This window comes from Argiope bruennichi, chromosome 11 (assembly GCF_947563725.1).
Source record: "Argiope bruennichi chromosome 11, qqArgBrue1.1, whole genome shotgun sequence".
Classification (NCBI taxonomy): Eukaryota; Metazoa; Arthropoda; class Arachnida; order Araneae; family Araneidae; genus Argiope; species Argiope bruennichi.
The window spans coordinates 28067190-28091899 of NC_079161.1; the positions used below are offsets into that span (position 1 = coordinate 28067190).

Genomic DNA, 24710 nt, shown 5'->3' on the forward strand with positions numbered 1-24710 from the left:
TAATAAAAAAAAAGAAATTTGTGAGAGTATATAAACAAAATAAAAACAAGAAAAAAGTGAACAGTAATTTAGTTTAATTGTCAACACTTTATTGCACGAATGGTGATAAATTCAAATCTTGTCTTAATTTTGGGACACCCGTTATTTTTAATGACATATAAAGTTGAAAGCATCGATTAGTTGATTGAAAGTTGAAAATTGATATAAGTGATACGATATGAAAGAAGCGTTTTTATTTTTTCTAATTTTAATACGAAAGAGAGAAATCGCGCAAATAAAAAATTGTTTAAAACATTTATTTTTTGGAATATTGCATCACTTCTTTAGCCCAATAATAAGTTTACCATGAAGATAAGATATAAAGATAATTTCACCAATAAAAACGTAATGTAATGCCTCTTATTTTTAAAGTTTTTTTAAGAAAACCAAGATTAGAAGCAAAAGCACTGCTTGTCAGATAGTGGCTAGAACCATGTGGGCGCTGACTTTTTTCGCCGTAGCCGTAGCCGTAGTTCTGTGGCTAATGTAAGTAGTTTAAATAAAAATTCTTTAATGTTTTTAAGCATTTCGGAAACATTTTAATAATATTTTAAGAAAAAAAAAAGTCGTATTTTTTTACATTAGGGAAAAATATATTTGTTACGGCCAGTTCGCGAATTGTCCAGTCAAGAGGTTTGGCCAAAGTCGGAAACACTTGCAATTAATATTGCATTTTCTACTTCGGCTGGCCATTTCGCTAAGTGGCCGGGAATCCTTCGCCAAAGCCCGATGTGATAATTTTTACTTATAAATAAAGTTCAGTGTGTGTTTGTGTGTGTTGGCGTGTGTGTGTGTGTTTGTTTGTTTGTGTGTGTGTGTGTGTTGGCGCTCTACAGTCCAAACCGTTTGACATATAGTTATCTAATTTGCAATATATATATACCTTGGAGGTCGGGAATGTGCACCGTGGAGCGATTTTTTTAAAATTTTTAATTAGAATTTTAATTAAAAAATAAGCGTAATTTCGGCGTTTTGTCGCAATAACCAGAAAATAATACAACACGAAATCGATTTTTGCATCAAATTAAAGCTCAAAAAATTATCTTTTTAATGATACCAATAGGGGGAAAAGAAGAGTTCTGGCACAGTTTGACCTCAGTTGACCCCAGTTGACCCCGGCTGAAATGGTGATAGTGAAACCTATTCTCTGCAACTCACCCCTCCCCTCCCCAACCCCTTCGAAGACAGATAAGGCTTATCTTTCTTTTAGAACTTTGAAGATTTTTGGAGTGTTTTTTTTTTTTTTGAAACTTAGAATTTTTTTAGAATAAAATAACTATTAATTAATTTTTGTTACTTCTCGAATTTAAATTCAGGAATACCTTTATATTTTATTCATTGAATGAAAATCTTTGATTAATTCTCACGAAAGCTGTTTTATTGATTATATAAGGCATTATTTTACTTTATTTTTTTATTTTTTTAATACTGTGATAAAATTTGAATTCAATAGGAATGAATAGAAGTATTATTCAATAGAATAGAAATTTTAAATAATAAAATTTCATTTTTTTTTTCTTAATCTGTTTTAAAGAAAATGTTAATATTTTATCCATTTGATATACATAATATATATTTCAAAATATATTAGCTTTAATTAATTTTTCTAATCTGATTCAATTGACTCGTCATGTTGAATATAAATTTTCCAATGACAAAGGTGATGATGAAATATTCCTTCAATAAAATATAGAAGTGATCTTTTAAGAAATTCTTTTAATGGTTAAGCATTTCTTAGATATTGAAATTCAACCCGAAATATTAATTTTCTAATGATTTAGAAACATTCAAAATTGAATTTTTTTAAAGCTTAAAATTGTCCAAATCATTTTATCAAAGAAATCTTAAAAGCGATACCTCTCACATTTTAATTTCTTAAATGAAGATTAATGTGCTTATAGATATATAAATGTACCTTCAATCATAGAAGTATAATCTAGATGTAATGCTTATATTAACCAAAACTCATAGAGACTATCTTTCGAAATGTTATGATAAAAGAGTTGTATTTTATCTCGTGCACATAGTTCTCTGCGTCACTGAATATTTTATTGTAAAAATTTAGTGAATCTTCGACAGTACACACTTTTAACCTAGATAATTCAATTTTATAAGGATTTTTCTTCCTGACTTCGAATTCTTACAGCAGTATGAAAAGATTTCTAGAAATCGAGTTAACGTTTCATATATTTAAATTCCATTTTTTCCCCTTTATGATCGTGAATATTTATAATGTGTTTTTTTTTAAAAAAATATCATAACTGAATTAATTTTTTTCTACTTCTATGAAAAGTTTGCCTAGATAAATCCTCATCAAAGCTATTTTTTTTATTTCAAATCAGTTTTATAAGGAATTTTTCTTTCAATTTATCAGCTTTGATTAAATTTTAAGTCCTGATTCAAAGATTTTTTTAAAAAAATGTATGTTACAACTCTTGCCGGTGATTACTTTACTTCAGTGTTTCACCGATTATTTTCATCAAAATGGAATATTTGATCATATATTACTAGTCATCATGATAATTTTTATCATGCATTCTTTCACATGAATAATGCGTTGAAATCCCGACATCTTTCTAACGTATACATGCCAACTTAACAAAAGAGGAACAAGCCCCCCAGCACATTCAATCTGTGAAAAAAAAACCCAAATCACTTATGTTTGGTGATTTCTTTCAAAAAACTTTTATTCGAATGTCGAAATGCTCCTCATATTCCTTGGGAAATGGGATTCGCCGACATATCTATGGTTTTGTCAACCTTATTGGCGAAATTTCTATCCTTCAAAAGAAAGATCTTATCAAAGATGTCTTTTGATATGTCTACAATATAAAAACAGACAAATTGAGTCATGAACTAGGAAACAAATATAATCTTTAAGGAAACTTTGTCATTCTATTTATTGAATTAAATTTTTGGTAACAGACCGTATACAGAAAAATGTGCAGATGTTAAACAAATGATTCATTTCTTTTTAATAATATTATTTTGAATATGTTAGCAAATACATCCGAGATGTGTATTGTCTAGGATTCAGTGTTTTGGTCAGTAAATAGAAGTTGTTTCTTATAAAAATGACTATGTTTAGTGATATATATATATATAAATTATCTATCTTGAAGAGTTTATAATAGAAAAAAAATATATTCACTCTGTTAAATGATTTTCATCATGAAAAATTAGTTAGTGTTTATGCATTTATTACTTTATATAAATAGAAGTAATTTGCTCAATCATCCTTTTAACCTTAATGGAAAATGAATGTGGAAGCAATTTCTATAATTTCAGAATTTCCTGAATATTTAATCGGTTTTATAGAAGAAGTTAATATTGTTTGTGTCAAATAATTGCATTCGTATATTTTCTACAAAACCGACGAATGGAAAAGAAAACACTAAGTTTTTGGTAATCACACATATTTATTTGAAAACATACGCATACATTCTTTCCAAATAGGCTATACCTTTGAAAGATAAACTTAACGAAAAAAAAAAATTACGGAAGCATTAAGAGTAGAATGATATATTTGAATATTCAAATTCAATAGAGACCATATGTTTTACTATAAAGTATTCAGTCCGCTTGAATATTCCTCAGTATAAGTTTGTAAAATGTGATGTGTATGCAAGACATTTAGGTTGTCAGAATTCGATTATTTCGCAGGTAAAAATTAATGGTAATGAGCAGTTACATGATACCAACATAAAAAATTCTTATTATCTAAAACACTTGAAAGATTTTAGTGGAGAAGTAATGAAAGTATGTTTTAAGAATTAGAACTTCAAGATACGATGGACAACAAAGGAAAAAAATGGGAAAAAATATTTTATATGTATATATATATATATATATAATTTTTTTCAGAAATGTTCCGTAGAAAATTTACGTTTTATTTTATTATTAATTTTAAAGAAATAATTTTTCACATTCTTATATTCTTTTATAATTTAACAAAAAATAAAGCAGAAGCGTAAATTTTCTATGGAACATTTTTGAAACATTTTTTTAGCAAGTTTTTTCTTTTCTTCCCCCCCCCCCTTTTTTTTTCCTTTGTATATATTGTATATATATTTCCTTTGTATATATTGTATATATATATATATCTAAACATAGTCATATTTATAAGAAACAACTTTTATTTACTGACCAAGACACTGAATCCTAGACAATACACATCTCGGATGTATTTGCTAACATATTCAAAATAATATTATTAAAAAGAAATGAATCATTTGTTTGACATCTGCACATTTTTCTGTATAAGGTCTGTTACCAAAAATTTAATTCAATAAATAGAATGACAAAGTTTCCTTAAAGATTATGTTTGTTTCCTAGTTCATGACTCAATTTGTCTGTTTTTATATTGTAGACATATCAAAAGACATCTTTGATAAGATCTTTCTTTTGAAGGATAGAAATTTCGCCAATAAGGTTGACAAAACCATAGATATGTCGGCGAATCCCATTTCCCAAGGAATATGAGGAGCATTTCGACATTCGAATAAAAGTTTTTTGAAAGAAATCACCAAACATAAGTAATTTGGGTTTCTTTTTTCCCATATTGAATGTGCTGGGGGCCTTGTTCCTCTTTCGTTAAATTGACATCTATACATTAGTAAGAAGTCGGGATTTCAACGCATTATCCATGTGAAAGAATGCATGATAAAAATTATCATGATGACTAGTAATATATGATCGAATATTCCATTTTGATGAAAATAATCGGTGACACACTAAAGTAAACAAATGATCACCGGCAAGAGTTGTAATATGTATTTTTTTTTTAAAAAAAATCTTTTCTATCATATTTATAGCAAATTTTAAGCTGTCTGTCTAAGTCTTCATGGCTGAGGGGTTGTAATTGTGAGTTTTTAACATTCAATGATGAGAACTTTTAATGTTCGAAACCAAAAGATACAGATATTTTGAAAAAGTATGTATGGATATTGAGAAGTTCTTTGACTTATAAATATAACTTATGAATTTTCAGCATATGAAAAGAATTAATATCCTCATCATATATAAAATATTCTTTTATGGGAAGCATGAATGATAGTAAATTCATAGATCTAATATATGCATATAGAATTAAAACCTGAGAACAGATGAGATTCAATTAATGCATTACATTTTTAAAATATCGTTAAAAGTTTCAACTTAAAACGAAATTAAATAATCAAAGACTTAAAAAAATCTCTAATTTTTGGTTTGTGCGGTTATATTTAGGCGAATGATCGTTAATATTAACGGAAATTAATGAAATTTTGTGAAAGCGATTGAAAGTTTTAGAAGTGTATGAATGAGAATATACTGAGGTAAAGTTGGTAAATTTCGTTATATATCAAAATGATACTGATCGATTTTTCGGAAAAGAATTAAGCTTCGAAAATTAATAACAAATTCTTTCTCCTCCGATTTTTCTTTGAAGCAGGAAGAATCTCTTTTCAGATTGATCTTTCTTTTCTAGAACGAAATTTTACAGAATAGGAAAACTGTGACATTACAGATTACTGGGAAAAACAGATTCCTGTTAAAAATAAGAAGAAAAAATCTACGAGCAATAGACTTTCATTTCTTGGATTAGATATCAAAAATTAAAGGAAAGAAAAAAAGAAAGAAAAGAAAATGTTACAGAAAAAAAAAATCGGAAATAATCATTTTTTTTAATGCTGAAACAAATATCTAGAAACTAATAAAACTAAATGTGAAAACTAATAAACTAAAACTAAATGAAATTAAACATAAAATATATTAAATTTCTAATTCGTTTATTTTGATATATTTCACCACGAGTAATGTTTTATAAATTTTGTCTTTCCAATCTAATTCAAAGTTGTTATAATCTAATACTATGGGCAGCGACTTTGTAATCGCTAAGACCAGTGTTCGATAAGACATTTTGACTTCTTTGGCATAAAGATTAACTTTTTGAAGATAAAATAATCGGCAAAGAAGTACTCCAGTAAACGCGGACACGGATTAAAATACAATCCTTTTATTGGTAATCATGCAAAAATTGTAAGTAATCTGCTTCCAGTGCAAGTGCATGGACAAAATATGCATTGAATATAAAACAAATGGTTTGATGGTTGCTATTACTGAAGATATTGAAGCATTGATCTATTTTAAGGAATTAAAACTCGTGGAGTAATATATTTAACTTTCAGCATTTCCGCTATAAACGTTATAAAAATTTTAAAGATTGAGATAATAACGCAATCTTGTAACGAAAGAGTGAAGTCTGTTTCTCTAAGTCGAAAGAATTTTTCATCAACAGCCTTGAACTTTAAAAATAGTGCACAGTTTTTTTATGCTTGTAATTAATAAAAGGATGAAATTCTTATTTTAATTTCAACAAATTTCATTATGCAAGAAAACACTTATTCATACGCAAGAAGTTATAATATAATTACATTTATATTTTATTGACGATTTACGCTGGCATCAGTTTTGTTACTGAAAGATTATGTTAATACAATAGAGAGAATTTGAAACTTGCAGGAAAAATTAGTCAAAGCTAACAAATTAGAAGAATAAATTATCATAAAAAAACTAATTCTTGAAAAATAGCTAAATTGAAATCTTATTTCTCTAAATAAATTTTATTTTTCACTTGCAGCGGTGAAGTTTAAATTAATTTCGTGTTGTGTGCATACTGAAATCGATAGAAAATTAAGAATTCGAGTTTACTTTCATTATCTAAGGAAAACTTATTCACATCTAAGATATTTCTTTTCATGTTAAGTCTTTGATTTTATTGAAGGAATACTCACTCAACGCCTTTTCACTGGAAAAATTATGTTCAATGCAAAGAGTAAATTTGAATCAGGACTTAAAATTCAATCAAAGCTGATAAATTGAAAGAAAAATTCCTTATAAAACTAATTTGAAATAAAAAAAAATAGCTTTTATGAGAATTTATTTAGGCAAACTTTTCATAGAAGTGGAAAAAAATTAATTCAGTTATAATATTTTTTTTCAAAAAACACATTAAAAATATTCACGATCATAAAGGGAAAAAAATGGAATTTAAATATATGAAACGTTAACTCTATTTCTAGAAATGTTTTCATACTGCTGTAAGAATTCGAAGTCAGGAAAAAAAAAAAAAATCCTTATAAAATTGAATTATCTAGGTTAAAAGTGTGTACTGTCGAAGATTCACTAAATTTTTACAATAAAATATTCAGTGACGCAGAGAACTATGTGCACGAGATAAAATACAACTCTTTTATCATAACATTTCGAAAGATAGTCTCTATGAGTTTTGGTTAATATAAGCATTACATCTAGAATATACTTCTATGATTGAAGGTAAACTTATATATCTATAAGCACATTAATCTTCATTTAAGAAATTAAAATGTGAGAGGTATCGCTTTTAAGATTTCTTTGATAAAATGATTTGGACAATTTTAAGCTTTAAAAAAATTCAATTTTGAATGTTTCTAAATCATTAGAAAATTCATATTTCGGGTTGAATTTCAATATCTAAGAAATGCTTAACCATTAAAAGAATTTCTTAAAAGATCACTTCTATATTTTATTGAAGGAATATTTCATCATCACCTTTGTCATTGGAAAATTTATATTCAACATGACGAGTCAATTGAATCAGATTAGAAAAATTAATTAAAGCTAATATATTTTGGAATATATATTATGTATATCAAATGGATAAAATATTAACATTTTTTTTAAAAAATAGATAATGAAAAAAAAATAATGAAATTTTATTATTTAAAATTTTTCTTCTATTGAATAATACTTCTATTCAATCCTATTGAATTCAAATTTTATCACAAATTATTAAAATAAATAAAATTATATATAAATTAAATAAAGGAAAGTATTAAAATAAATAAAAAAAAAGTATAATAATGCCTTATATAATCAATAAAACAGCTTTCATGAGAATTAATCAAAGATTTTCATTCAATGAATAAAATATAAAGGTATTCCTGAAAAGCAGAATTTAAATTCGAGAAGTAACAAAAAATAATTAGTAGTTAGTTTATTCTGAAAAAATTCTAAGTTCCAAAAATCAAAAACACTCCAAAACTCTTCAAAGTCCTAAAAGAAAGATAAGCCTAATCTGTCTTCGAAGGGGTTGGGGAGGGGAGGGGTGAGTTGCAGAGAAGGGGTTTCGCTATCACCATTTCAGCCGGGGTCAACTGAGGTCAAACTGTGCCAGAACTCTCCTTTTCCCCCTACTGATACCAATGTTTTAATTTAAAAATTATGCTTAGATTTGTAACGAATTTTTAAGGAAATATTGTAACCATATTTTTCAATAATATGTTTCGCTGAAAATAAAAATAAAATTTAATTTGCACGAGCACGTCAAATTAAAAAAGAAAGCTTTTATCAACGTGTTGCCATCATATTGATAGAAGTTGAAATCAAAAAATAAATCAATTATTATTGCAAATTTAATAAGTAAAATTGTAATTTTCGGCAGGTGTCTGTATAAAAGGAAAAAAAAAAAAAAAAAAAAAAAAAAAAAAGGAAATAGGATATTTTTTCTGAAAAGTAAAAGGATGAAAAGTTTTCTATGAGATTTCACAATTCCTATATTATTAATTCAATAAAACAATTTAATTTAAGGCAAACATAGTTTAATATACTTATAATCATTCTAATCAGCAACCACCAGCTAATTTGGTGCATACATTTGCTAACAAAATGGTCTAAAGGAACTAAATAATTATATTTAATATAACTTTAGTCAATAAATGCTCCGATGAATCAGGAATTTTAAATTTTTACATAGGTTCTCTGCCCTTTGAATCATATTTAACAAAATTTTCTTGAGATACCAATATTTTAAATAAAAATTGTTGAACTCCAACCAATTAAATCAATCACTAAAACTGACTGATTTATGAAATTTCAATATCACTCTTCTGTAAAAACTGGCGATTTTAGACTACTTCACCGACTGTCGCAATGAAGATACGTTTATCTTCTGGCAGGATTTCTCCACAGTGATTGACCTGTGATTATGAAAATGTTGATTGTTCTAAAATTGTGCATAAAAACTTCATAAATCGGTCAGATTCATCACAGAGGATAGAGACGTTTATTTAAAAGTTGAAGTGTCAAGAGTTTTCGCAGAATATGATTCCTTGGGACCAAAAGACTGTGTAAAATTTAAAATTCGTAATTTTTTCATAAGTTTATTTATTGACTGAAATAAAATAAAATATTTTTATTTGCATCATTTAAATCTTTTGAAAGTAAAAAATTAATTTTACGATGAATCAGCAATTTTTGTTGAATAATTCTTTAAGATATATAAATTATTCTGCAGTGCACATATAATTTCACTGCCAAACGACTCTGATTTCAATTTTCATATTTAAAAAAAGACATGGTTAGCTTCAATATAAAAGGCTTTTATATTGATTGCAGTTTAATATTTCCACTTTAATTTAAAGTAGAAATTTTATGGATACTGACAGAACATTAGAGAAAGTAGTACAATGAACGTAACTGTTTAAGGCCTACATAAAAGTATGACTGAATCATATAACCACCAAAATATGAAGCTGAAAAATATTTTGCAGAAAAAGCTACTAAGACAACAAGTTACATTAATTGAAAATTTTAGCGATATATTGGCGAACCGGCTGGTCGTCAAAGGCGGCTAGTGGTAAATAAATATAATGACATTTATGTATAAAATATAAATAAGTTCATGTTGTAGGTGAAACTCGACTGATGGCGCCAACAAAGAAATGTCAATAAATTATATTAATAAAAAAACTATATTTTCTTCATATTTGTTTTAATTAGCCCTTATATTTGCTATTTGTCTTTGCAAAAAATTTCATATTTTTGAAGCGATACTTCAGGAGACAATGTGATCTGGGATCTTTAACATTAGGTCCATGGAGCAGAAAAAGACTAAGGATGACCCTTAAAGGTAATTGAAAACTGAGTACACAATTTGCCTTTGTATTCATACACGATACGCAAGGCCTTTGCTCAAGATATAATTCGTTCATTTTGACGGGTGCAAATCTAATCTTCACGCTATCGCGTTGTTACAGCATGTACGTCCACTGAATAATTTCTATTATGGATTTAATATGAGAACAGAATAACACGAGATCATATTTTTATATATTACAAGCTTATTTTTAACTCAGAGGTGTCACATTTGAACTCGTTTCTGAAACAATTGTACTTAAAAAAAAACAGTACACAGAAGTATTCATTTTAAATACTTCATTTTTAATAGTGTGTAAAACAATCTGCTCTTGATTCCTTTCTTCCTACTTTGGCCGATCGTCCCAAGCCACTTCGCGAATTGGCCGGCCAAAGCCCGAAATCAAGAAAAGATCGGACATTGGCCGGTAAGTTTACAGCAACGTTGGCCAGTTCGCGAATTGGCCGGTCAATTTGCGAACTGGCCAATTTCGGATTTTGGCCGTAACATATTCATGTTCATAAAGATAAAAAGATTTGTGTTCATTTTTTTTTATCTTAACGAATTTTATATTTATGTTTTATTATAAACTATATCTCCATATTTATTACAAATGCTTTTTTACTGAATTATATTATAGAACTTTGCAAGGTTTACAAAGTAGTTGATTATTAAAATATGATCTGTTTTTATTGCATAAATAATAAAGTATGAAGGATTGTTTTGTTTTTTTGCATGCTATTAATATACTTCGAAATCAATATAAGCTGTTAATTATTTAATAATTTCTGATTGCACTGTGGCGTATTTGCGATGAGCGAGAATGGGACCTTATGGCTCGCAGCCTAGTAATATCACCACAATACAAAAGCAATCGCTCGGGTAGCGTAGCTGCTAACTGGCTTATAAGCTTTCACCATAGACTCTTCCTCCAGTGAGTCGAACGATATGCTGTTGAATGGCGATGTATTAGCTGTTGATTCTAATGCGCCTGTACCCATTTGATAAGCGCCAAGCGTTATGGCGAGCGTGTGTGGTTGAGTGGTTGCTGATGCTGTTGCTGCGTCAAGTGAGTCTGACGACTTTGCGTTGTTACGGCCTTTTTGTGTTGCAGCGTCAAGTAAATATGACGACTTTTGGGTTGCTGCGTCAAGTGAATCTGACAACTTTGGTTTACTGTGGGTAGATGGCGCCACAACAGCTGTACGAAGGTTGAAGGTTCATCGTCCGAGGTCACCAATGTGGAGAATTGTGATAAGCGAAGTTAGAACCTGGAACCTTGTGGTTCGCAGCCCAGTAACATGTCTACAATACAAAAAAAAATTGCTCGCTCGTGCAGCGTAGCTGTTACCTGGCTTATGAGCTTTCACCATAGACTGGCTTCCCGGTGGGGAATCGAACCCCGGTCTCCCGCGTGAGGTTCTATTCTTGTTCATCCCAATCCATCACAGCACTATTTAGGGTTACGTGGCATAGAACACATTTAAAATATGTCCTCGTGTTTTTTGTCAGATAATTTTTAATATTACAATTTTGTTACAGCTTTACGCCGCTAGATGGCGTATCTGTCGAGTAATAAGTTTTTGTTAATTCTTTTTTGTATCGTAACGTTTGGTGTGTAAGAACGATTCTGTGACCTAGAAGCGGCACCCAATTGTGAGAGGTGTCCTAATCTGCAACAGTCTAACTGAAGGGGCACAAAAAATATGCCCGAGAATAAAATGGTGTTCACCAGAAAGAAATGAGTTTTATTTGAAGAGAATTACAAATTTAACATAGGTAATTGGACTGTTGAGGGACTTTCGCTGCATTTATGATCTCAAAATAAGTAACGTATATAATGAGAAATTATTTTACTGAAAAGTTCTAAATTTTATAACATAATACTTTTTATATAGCTAAGAAATCATCTTGACTTAGTGATGGATTTATGTATTTTGTCACATAATCTGATTTGGAAAACAAATAAAACTATGCTGTAAATAGGATAGATAGATATTTAAGATAATTTATTGCTTAAATTCAAAATGTTTACATTTTAACCTTAGATAAAATTAGGAACTAAAATCAAATTTTTCCTAAAAATGAATATTTCTAAGATTATGCATGTTCTTTTATGACTTTCAGTAATTAAAAAAATACGCAATTAGTATTTGAAATATGTGACATATTACTTCTTTGCTCTATACTCAACTTTAAATAGACAAAACTTATGTAAGTATATCAGTAAAGGCGTATTACTTTTGAAGGGATCTTGAGAACGTGATGAAAACAAACCACATTACAGTTGAAATTTATAGAAGAAAGATTAGAGAATAAATTGGTATAGAAAATTAAGAATACAGTAAACTCTATAATTGCTGTAAGATGACATTTTTTAAGCGCAGAGTCAGAATACCACCTTACTTCTAAGAGGAATGTCAACCCATGCCAACCATCAAAAGCCATGGACAAATTTTTTTTTTTTAACTCATCATCAGGAGGAGATATCATTACAGGAGATAGCTTCCAATTGGAAGCGGGAGCTCCTTCAACTGCAGAGAACATCAAATTGACAATACAAGAGTTCTTTTAAAAAGATTTATAATACTGACCGAATTAATTTCTTAATTTTCTAAATATTCCTAAATATGTTGTTCGTTCAAAATAAAACTCAAAATTGTTGTTTGTGAAATTAAATGTATTGAATATATGCAGTGGAGAATAAAGAGCTTATCTGAAAGATCCAATTAAAATTATTTAACAGCCTATATGACATTATCTTGATAACTTCTTTAGGAAACCATACTATTTTTAAAAAAATATCGAGATGATTTGTAATTAACGATAACTTTTTCATGAGTTTTTCTTTTGTGAAAGGTATAATGTGTAATTTATTTCAAAAAATTTCCATATTTGGTACTATAATAGTTACGTAATGCATACTTTTAATAATTTTTTATACTTTTGCATATATGATTATTTTTTCTTATGAATTTACTCTGCTATTGTTTTCCCCTTCTATTGTATATATTTTTTTTCAATAAATAAATGAATCTGTATTTGTAAAAATTTACGACATATCTTTTGCGACATTTATATATATATATATATATATATATATATATATATATATATATATATATATATATATATATATATATATTCATTTGAAATTTGCTGCCTCAAATTATTCTGCTACTAAAAACTTCTGAAACTCTAATATTTGAAAAGAAAGACGAATGAAATAATATTTCATGACAAACTAAACTAATAATAGTGGTAAATGTAAAAAAAACTATAACTTATATTGTCTGAGCAATCATTTAAATTATTCTTTCTTTTCAATTTTGAGTTAATTTTTACTAATGGTATATGATTAACAAATATATTAGGTTCAAAAAATTGTAAGGACCATTCAAACAAATAAAAAAAATGGCTCCCATACCTAATTTAATTGGAATAACTCTATATTTTAAGCTAGAGAACAAGCTCATTACATATTATCATATCGTTTTATAGATACAGAAAGCGATGTTTCTCCGTTTTGAAGAAAATGGGTATATCAGGACCAGAGCCAAATATTCTGTTTGGGAATATGCTAGAAATAATGATGAAAGCAAGTAAAATTTGTTATTTATCATACTGATAAATTAATTAATAATAATAATACTAACTTCTTTCCCTATTCGGAAATAATGTATGCTTAAGAAACAGAAAGACGTAAAGACTTAATCAAATTCTGCTGCATATCTGTTAATTTTTTTTTTACTAAAACTTTAAATTATGTGGTTGTAAAGAAATATCATTTAATTTGATAAGGATATATTTTATTAATTCATTGTTGCAATATTTTGAAATGAAATGTGTCATTAATGAATCGAATTAATAACTCGAAAGTCAATCTTTTATCTTGTTAATATATACAAAAGCTATTACATAAGCTGAGATAAAATTATATTTCTTTTTGTTTTTCAGACCCCTATCAAGTGCCACGAAGAGTGGCTTAAAAAATATGGAAATATAGTAGGGTAAGTATCACGAGTTCTATATCGAACGGAGAGAAGACTTAAGGCATTTTTGTTACCTCACAAATGTAAACTGATTCGTTGTTAATGTAAAAGATAATTATTTTTCTATCTAAAATAAGTCAGATTAAAGAAATTTTTTAAAAATACTTTTCAATTGTGAAAATTTGATATCCAAGGGCAGTCCATACTTAGGAATTTTCCACATGAACCTCTACAATGCATTCTTGTATTCATATAAAATTTATGAAAAATCGTCAAATGCTTAGAGATCCAGAATAATTGTTTAAAAAGGTGAAATAAGAATTCACAGATAAATCATTTTTACGTAGGAGCATGTATTCAACAACGTAATATACGGAAGGAATCACTATGATTGAGAAATAGCGAGAACATAAATACACTAAACATTTTGGTTCACCAAACTATAGTGAACACCTGCGGAAAGTAACCCCCGTCTTGTTCAATGGGTTTACCCTCAAAAATAGATATAACACTGTTCCACCGATTGCATGTTAACTCTGTCATGGTTCATGAGAAAGCCAGAAACAAGTCTCGAGAACGAATGGTATATGACTTCTTCTTCTCTTTCTTCTTCTTCTTCAAGACCACTCGATAGCTAAAATCAAAATGTCACTCCTCAAAATCAATTTTAAATTCTTCCCCCGTAATTGTAATAATTCTAAAGTTAATTTTCAATTTTTTTTTCAGTTTATCATTTCCCCCCTCTTCTTTTCCGCCCATTTTGTGCTCGCTTGTGGCGAATTGGATTGAGCGAGGATAGATCCTGGGCCCTTGTGGTTCGCAGCCCAGTAACATGACTATGATACAAAAGCAGTTGCTCAGGTAGCGTTGCTGCTAACTGGCTTATAAGCTTTCACCACAGACTCTCCCTCCAGTGAGTCGGAGGTGAGACGAACGATATGGCTGTTGAGTGGTGATGTATTTAGCTGTTGATTCTAATGCGCCTGTACCCATTTTGTGTAGCGCCAAGCGTTATGACGTGCTTGTGTGGTTGCTGATGTGCTACGTCAAGTGAGTCTGACGACTTTGGGTTGCTGCGGGTAGATGGTACCACAACAACTGCACCGAGGTTGAAGTTTCATCGCCCGAAGTCACCAATGTGACGAATTGGTATGAGCGAGGATAGAACCTGAGACCCTGTGGTTCGCAGCCCAGTAACATGACCACGATACAAAAGCAATTGCTCGGGTAGCGCAGCTGTTAACTGGCTTATAAGCTTTCACCACAAGCTCATTCAACTGGTTAGATGTTATGGCAGCATCACAGGCACAAAATGGCGTTATGTTATAGCAATAGATATTTGCTAAACAATCAATATCCGTTGATGAAGAAAGGTGTCCCTTGTTTGTCCTGGTTTACCAAAAGCCAACCGACGTTAATCAAGTACAATGGACTTGTCGTACTTTCCGAGAAGGAAACAGGGTGGAAAAATTAGCTTGTTTTTTGGCCAATGTTGTTTTATTTTTCCTTACAGATTCTAGAACTTCTGATGGGAAGAGGGGGGGGGGCAGATCGAAATTCTTTCGACTTACAACACACTGCTAAATTAATAGAGACTTTACGACATTTGTTGGATGAGAGACCTTTAAACAAGGTTGAGCCTGAGATCTTATAATATTAAAATTTGGCACCCCCCTTTATAGTGATAATATGCTACATTATACATCCGTATTCCCAAGTTATTTTCGCTCGAGTTATATTTTTGACCTTCTTGAAAATTATTATTCTAAATAAATCTATATATCCATTCAGTAATTTGATTTTGTAAATGTATATGTAATGGTATCGCGTAATTTAAATACTAATTAATTTCCTAATTTTTATCTTAAATTAGTTAATGTTAATTTTCTTCTAAAATATTATCTTATTTCCTGATCCAATTCCCAATATTTTTATTCAATTAATTTTACACACTTTTTAGAAAAATACGCATTTTACATGCTCAGAGCGAAGGGATAAAAATCAATAATGCTTACAACATCCTTTTACAGATACCTCAGATTCCTTGGCTTCAGTTGACTTGTGGCAAAGAATTTCATAGTAAAATCTCTGAAGGGACAAATTTCCGTTTCTTTTGCTCTTGTGTCGCGAGGTAGACTGACCCATTGCTTTTCACTTTTTCTCGGTACAAATTATGACTCTAGTGGTGAAATAAATCGAAGAAAAAATTTAAAAACTTTTTCTTTTCGATCACGCATCTGCAAATCATGTTTACACACACACACACACACACACACACACACACACACACACACACACACACACACACACACACACACACACACACACACACACACACACACACACACACACACACACACACACACACAGTGTAAGATAGATATAGAAAAGAGTTGATTATTGCATTCATTACGCATTAACAGTTGTTAATAACCTCCTTTCTTCAACAAATGGATATTCAAATAAAATTAACATTTCCAGTACAGTTTTAAGGTGTTATTTAACGCATGCTAATGCATAGTTACTTTGTTTCATCAATGAGAATACCGACAAATTGCTATTTATCAATAATTTGCTGTTTAATTAGGAACTAATTATAAAAAGTTTTTGTATTTTATTTGTTCAAATTTTTTTCCTTATTATAAACTGGATCTTAATGTAAATTTCTTTTTAAAATATGACGCATGTTTTATTATAATATATCCTTAATGTTACGATCTTTCAGTAATTTATTCTTTTTGTTTTCATTTTTATCTTTTATCATTGAAAATGTTAAGAATTAAAATGTTGTATCATTAACTTATTCCATTTTCTTTCTTCTTAGTTGAAATCCATGCAGAGATATTCATAAAAAGAGAATTATAATCTCTATTGATAAAGACACAGATAGCATTTCAGTCTATGCCGTTTCAAAATATTTATTTACTCCAAAATGCATCTGAAAATAAGCAATTCATTAGAGAAATTGAAGTTGAAATAAGCTGTAAGACAATTATCAATTGGAAGAAAATTACTTGAATTTAAGAAAAAGAAAACAAAACAAAAAAACATGAATAGTGGTGGAGTATAAAACAGTTAATCTAAAATTAATTAAGTAATTTTAAAAATATCTGGAAATAGTGTATTGATGCGATATTGATTAGTTGATTAATTTGTTTTCGAATTTCCCTCCCCACGTATTTACCTTTTAGAAACAGATCAGTAGTTTTTAATAATTGATGGTCCTAGTAAAACAATATTTTGTAATATAAGTGACGTTATCATGTCAGAATGTGATGTTGTTTTGGTTTCGGGTTTCTGAAGCTTCAAAATGCACGGGCAGAAAATAAAAGGCACGGCTCTAAGAAGTTCACCCGAAGAAGCAAAGAGAAGAAAATGGGAGTCAACGCGAAATAGCGAGGTGGATATCGAAAGTTGCAATTTTTCTAGCTTCCGAAAAAAGTTTTGAAGTTCGAATGATTTTGAAATAAAAAAACTTTTCTGAATATAGACGCATAATTAATCTGATAGTCATGTGAATGTTTTAAACCGGTTTAAACTGGTTTTTCAAAAAAGGAAATTCTGGCCTAGAGGAAAAAAATTTGGAACTCTACTGATTTTAAAATGATCAAAAACCATCGCTTTTCTAAATGTTGGTGATTGCGAAAAATTAGTCATATGAGAACATGATGTGTTTTTTTTTGTCGGATTGATATCATGTGACTTTAAAAAAATTATGTTGTCACATGATAAGTTGAAATTTGATATAGCAGATTTCATTTTTTTTTCTTATTTCAAATTAGTCGTAATATTACTTTAAAACGGGGAATTAATTAACCAAACCAAATATTAATATGCAAGATTAATATGTAAATTTCTGAAGTTTGAAGCATCTGATAACTTAATCAATAAATCTATGATTTTTTTCTCAGCTATTATTTTGGGGCAACACCGATAGTTTTAGTAGCTGACGTCGATTTACTGAAAAGGATTGAAGTTTCAGATTTCCACAAGTTTATAAACAGACCAGTAAGTGGCTTTATTAATCACTTCCTACAAGAGTAAGAGTGGTAGATTCATTTAATAAATCTTTTATAATTTATTTAAATTATTACATTTAAGAAAAACACGCATTTTAAAAAAATCTTTATCAAATTGTTCGTGGTAGATTTATTATGTGCATAACAATTTAATACAGAAAATACTCGCTTTAGAGCAACCACAATGCAAGTGCAAAATTGAAAGAAAGTACGAATTCGTTTATATATAAGTTACCTTATAATAATTATTTAAGAACTTTATTATCTACTTAAGTTCATAGTCTCTATTACTGTTATAGTTATAAAAGGACTCAAAACAAGATCCACCTTGGATTTTAATTATTCGAACTTTTTCATTAAATGACGAATAAAATAACATCGTACAGGCAATTTTCAGCTTATTGTTTGTTTATTTCGGTTCTTCCATTAATTTTGAAACGTAATTAGCAATTTAAAATTTCAAAATCAATATCAATTTTTTTCTCTGCTATATATCTGTACACGATAATTGTAAAACAGAGGAGATATCGACTAAAAGCTTACAACATCCTTCATATAGGGATTGGCCAAAGAAGATCTTCAGGATTGCTCTAAGCGATTGACTTCAGTTTTAAGCAGAGAAAAAAAATCCAGGATCTAATATGAAAAATAAGTTTATTATAGACTATTATCCATAGCCATCAGTTACACCTCGCAGCCTCATTTAGCTGAAATTACATTAGCTGAGTCATTTCTGTCATACCTCTCTCTACTGAAAATATGATTATGGTGGTATTTAGTGTAACAATGGTTTTAAAGATCTTGTAACTGAAACTGATTCACTTTATAAAAGATTCGAATAAAATAAGTTGAGAGATAATGCACGTGACTTGGGATTGTTAATTAAGATTTCAGAAAGCTTTTGCATCAGCTTTTTTTCCCCCTGTTTTTTCGCTGATACAAAAGAATTTATTAGCAAAGCTTTATTGCTGCTGGGATCACAGTGATAATGATATGAGTAAAAAACTGTTTTAAATAAATCTGATAAAATGAACACATGAATAATTATTTTCAGAATAATTCAATAATTCATTTAGTATTATAATAATATTTGACAGTTGTTGATTGCAATCAGTACATTAATGTTCAGAAATTGAATGGATCTTATTCATTGAGAACAGCTCCATTATTTAAAAGAAATAAGATTTTTTTTTGTATGTCATTACGTAATGTCAATTATTCAACAAAAAGTTACAGAAGGCCTTTTTGAGGGATGGACGGACGGGAAAAGAATAAATAAAAATAATATATTAAACATAAAATGCATAAAATTACAAAATCAAAAAATATACGTTGCAAATATAATAGATATTTATAATTAGTAGAATCAAGAAAATAATGACGATATTTTTTACAATATTCATCCGAATATGAAATGAATATATAAAAAAATAACATCAATTTTTTAGAAAGAACCTGATTGGATGTCAGACGATTCTTCTGTCATCCCAGAATTCCTTCATTTTCTAACTGATTGGATGTCAGACGATTCTTCTGTCATTAAGAATTCTTTAGTTTTTTAACTGAATGGATGGCAAACGGTTCTTCTATCATTCCTTAATTACCGAGTAATTCTAAAAAGTTGGTTTTCATTTTATTTATTATTATTGTCGCTTACTTTTATTATTTATTTATTAATTATAAGAGATCCATCTTCCTGTTTATTTCTACATGATAATATAAGCAAATTATATGATGAAGAAATACATGATAACAAATCACGCAATAAAAGTATATACGTTTCTTCAAATAAAGGAACACATGTAAAAAAAAATAATAAATCGATCGTTCGTAACTTCAGTCATGTATTTGAAAAAAAAAAAAAAAAATGTTTCATTCGAAAACTTTTATTTTTCCAGAATTTGAACTTTCGTTTAGACAATGCAGACAGCAGAAAAACCCAGAGAGTAGAAGGATTCAGTCAACAACTCCTTCTACTGAGGGACAAGAAATGGAAGGAAATCCGTTCCATCATCACGCCTTCTTTTACTGCATCCAAGATGAAACAGGTAAATTTCACCTATTAAAACCGATTAAGACATTAATAATTTGAGTCTTAATTTTATATTTAATGAAATGTATGAAACCATTGGGATTGGTTTCCCCAAACTGATTTCTCTGTACTGATCTTCTTGTTATACTGTCTAATAAAAATTTTATCCCAGAAAATGCATTCCATGGAAATAGCGTACAACAGCTGCGAAATATTAAACTTTGGCGTGAATTTAACATTTTTGCTGGATCTATCGTGTAATCCTTGGCGAGTTTATTGGCTTTATCCCTAGCATGCATTTAAAAGTACCGGAAGATCGAATTTGTACTTTAGATCTGTTTCCCCAGCCGATTGATATAAAATTTGACATAAAAAATGCATTTATAGTCGCAAAATCCAATACCAAATTTGATCTATTTATGTCATTACGTTTTTGAGTTATCGTGTTTATATGTCTGTTTTGTAATTATCATGTTAAATGATATTCGAATCGCCAATCTTTCTCTGTACTGATTTTGCTCAAAATCGGATATAAATTTGCTTAAAGCTCAAATTATTTTTTGAGTTATCTTTGCGACAGACAGACGGATATTCTTTTAAAATCTGTTTATCAAAATAAAAGAGGTCTAAAACTTGGAGATTTGTCAAAATCTCAAGTTGGAATTTTTTGACGATTACAGTACTTTCTCTTTTACGAATTATAAATGATCAATTACAATATAAAATAACTTACCATCTAATTTAGAATTAGTGGTACTAAGAACGTACATGCGGAGCATTTACAGGGGATCTGAGAAATAGGGTCATACTACAAAATTATATAAAATAATATAACTAGGAAGAGTGGTTATTCTCTCGATTCCATGTATTATTAACGCGGTTTAAAGTGCGATTTCCGAATACCGTTGTACCAAAAGATCCGATTAATGCTGGCAAGTGTAAAATTGACGAGGATTGGATGAGATGTCATGCAATCCTATCACTGTATTCATATTTTCCTACAGAAGAGATAAAAATGTGAAATCAGATATGGTGTAAACTGTGTGACTTGATGGTGTCATAATTAGTAGGGTTTAAAGAAGTTATTAAGATATTTTGACATTTTTAATAAATATATTCATGCCTTCAAATTTTTGTTTCCCGTAATTATTAATCAAAATTTCACCTTATTTTCGCCATTAGTATGGTAGCACTAATTCATTTCCAGCTTAAGATGTCTTTCACTTTAAAAAATGCTGAATTTTTGCGTCATTTGCTGAATTCCTGATGCATGGAACAGGTTTTGGTATTTTGAAATCGTACTATAAAAAAATCAGAAGAAAGAGGAAGGATTTATTTACAAGCAAAAAGTTAACAACATTACTTCTGTTTTTTGTTGCGCGAGAAACGCAAATTAACGTTGCTATTCACAAGTGATGCCATTTCATTATGACGAATTTCGGCAAATCATATTTCTTCGTAAATGGAATAGTCTACTCATAAATAAATATCTTTTGCAAAAAATTATGCTAGAAGGTATTACAATCTTATTTTTGTTTTCATCTGTATTTTTGAGTCTTATACACAAACTAATCGGGATGACAGCCTTTGTTACTAAAAAATCCCTTAATCCTCCTCATTCAAAAAACAAACAAACACAAACTAAAAGAGCTCTGGAGTGTAAAAGATATCAAATTAATAAGCAAAATATTGGAAAACACAATTACAATAAATAAGTAAAATATAAGAAAATCAAAAAGGATTTTTTTCAAAATTGTGACATTTGCAAGAATATTTGAATGACCTGCTCGACTTTTTTTTTCCTTTTAAATCACGTAAATATTTAGATACGAATCACATACGATTACATTAGAAATTTTTCAATATTATCTAATATAAATAAAAAAAATCACGAATGCGTTTAGTTTAACGTGTTATTAGAAACAATCTGCAATATTACTATATTTTTATTTTGCCTTTTTTCTATCATTACTTGTATTTTTGAACTTACACTCAGTTTTACGTGATGAAATCGGGTCCGAGATGGCACTATAAGAAATTGTCAGCATGAGTGTGTGTGTGTGTGTGCATGTGTGTGTGTGTGCGTGTGTGTGTGTGTAAAATGTCGTTTTTTCAGTAAAGACACCTATATAAATAAACTAAAGAAGCAAAACTTTATTTAAATATAAAATTTGATCCAAATTGTTATAGGCCTTTTCGAGATTCGCGAAATAAATTTATATCTATATACAAGAATTTATCATTTAAAGTTGTAAGATTAATTAGAATTAAAATAGAAAAAATTAAATTAAAATAGAAAAAAAATAAAACAATATAATTAAATTATCCAACCAATGTTTTAATCACCCATTAGAAGATATTCCGATTTTTGATCTTGGCGTAATTTGTTGTGAATTAACGAATAATTTAATTTAAAAATTTAGGACACATATAATTGAAATTTAATATTCCTATTACACCGGAAAGAAATAATATTTCTGAGAAATATACTCGTTTACTATTCAAATAACAATCGTTTTTATTTGCTTACTAATAGCATTTTTTTAAGACGACGACGACGTGATGGGTATTTCAGCGGAGCACCTGGACTCGTAGGTCCTTAATCTCCGAAACCTTATAATAACTTTAATAATTTACTAGCATCTATGATTTAAACATGAATATTTAATTGCCTGGGTATCTATTGGACTCTGTAAGGGAATATGGTTATTAAGATAAAAAAAAAAAAGGGAATAACATGCATAAAAATTTTATATTACTAATTATGATATATAACTGATTAATTTAATTAGGTATCCAAGCATTTTTTTTTATTATAACATAAAGATATGTGGTGGTAACTTCATAAGCCAGATAACAACCTCCGGACCAGAGCGATCACTTTTGTCTAAGGGTTATGTTACTTGGATATGAACCCTAACGTTGCGAGTTCAAACCTCTAGAACCACAGCTACATCAAAAATATATTTAATTCCGAAGTAAAGTCTACACTCCTCATTAATTGAGATTTACTAAAGCTATAAAAACACGATTTTGTGACATGGTCCTCATTTTATACACTTCAAAAATTGCCAACAATCTACTGTAATGAAATAAAAAAAATTTTAGATGGCTCCCATTATGAACAGTGCCATCGATTCCCTGGTAAGCAATGTAGAAAAGAAATGTTCAGCTGACGAATCCTTTGACATCTATCCAATGTATCAAGGCCTCACCATGGATGTGATTGGAAGAACAGCTTTTGGAATTCAAACTGACTTGCAGAATAATCCTGATGACCCTTTGCTACGATGTAGTAAAGTATTCTTCGATAGAGATATTCGGAATCCTATCCTCCTCCTTGGATGTAAGTACACATTTTTTGACAATTCTTGCAGTTTGGTGAGATTATGTTCATCATACCCACCCACTTTTAAACATAAATTTTAGTAACATTCCAGATCAAAATAATAATTCTCTAAAATTCAAATATCTGGACTAAACATTCATTATCAAAAAGTTACTTGAAATATTCGACGGCTGCAATCTTACATCATATCAATAGAAGCTCACAGAACATACTGGCAAACGGGAAGCAATCACTGACATCAAAAAGAGCAAGATCTCCAAACACAGTCAGAAATGGCCAAATATAGCACAAATTCAATATTTAAATATAAATTGCGATATGTTTGTATCTATCCATTGGCGATGTATTTCTTAAGCCGTTAAAACTCGGTGTTACAGAATTTGTCACGAAAACAAGAAGCAGACGAAATTCACTTTAGGAATCTTTATAAATTTCAGTTATCTTTATAATTAATAATTAATAATTATAATTAATAATTATAATTAATAATTATAATTAATTTAAAATTAAATCAGCAAAAAAAAAAAAAAAGTGAAAACATTCTGAGTTGCCAATAACTAAAAGCAGTATTTATATATGATTTGCAATTTCACATCTGCAGTAATAAAAGATATATGATTGCATATTTCAATTGTTTTAAAAGTTAAAAAAAGGTGATTTAAATTTAACCTTTCTATAAAAACAAAATACCCATTGTGGTGATGTTCATGTAGAGTGTTGTATAAAGCATTTCATCGCTATTAGAAAAATAAACTCTTTATTTCACTAACAACCATCGGAACATCACTGCTTAGCGCACGTATACATAGAACGGGGATTTCCCCTGGGGAAGTATTAATACAGACTGTATTAGGTAAAGTAAATAGGTAGCGCTTTAGAATGGCATGAATGAAAGATGGCGCTACGATCACTACACCATCAACAGTATTTCGATATCGTCATAAAGCTGGCTGGCAATCAGAATATCGAATAACATTGTGGAGATATCGTATATCTTGTGCGAATAGGGATGTGATATAGACAATTAAAATTCGTTCTTCCTATATATGTCATCAATCATAATTAGATGAAAAAGCAAATAAAAGAATAATAAATTAGTAGATACAAATCCTAAGATTTCGCTAGCTTGTAAAACTACTTTTAGTTACTTGAAAAAAATAACCCTCATTTTAAAGGACTACATAAAAAATTGCAGTGCTTTCAACAAACTCAGTAGCATTCAAAATTATCCGTTTCAGTATTCTGAAGAGTTAAGACCTTCTGAAAAGGTGCCGCATGATATTGTGCGTTTATCATAGATGTAAATTAATAAGTCTATGATTTGAATGCTATCCGGTAGATGGCG

The 24710-nt window shown here is 29.2% G+C and overlaps 1 protein-coding gene across 1 annotated transcript in view; it reads left to right on the forward strand.

Moving 5' to 3' along the window:
- Nucleotides 1-426: 426 nt before the first annotated feature.
- Nucleotides 427-24710, forward strand: part of LOC129957154 (cytochrome P450 3A24-like) — a 57969-nt gene continuing 33685 nt past the window's right edge. Inside the window, exons 1-6 of the mRNA XM_056069327.1 lie at nt 427-525; nt 13475-13571; nt 13931-13983; nt 17877-17973; nt 19883-20032; nt 23125-23362. Of these exons, the coding sequence (XP_055925302.1) occupies nt 473-525; nt 13475-13571; nt 13931-13983; nt 17877-17973; nt 19883-20032; nt 23125-23362 (688 nt within the window). The 5' untranslated portion in view covers nt 427-472. The remainder of the gene's footprint in view (nt 526-13474; nt 13572-13930; nt 13984-17876; nt 17974-19882; nt 20033-23124; nt 23363-24710) is intronic.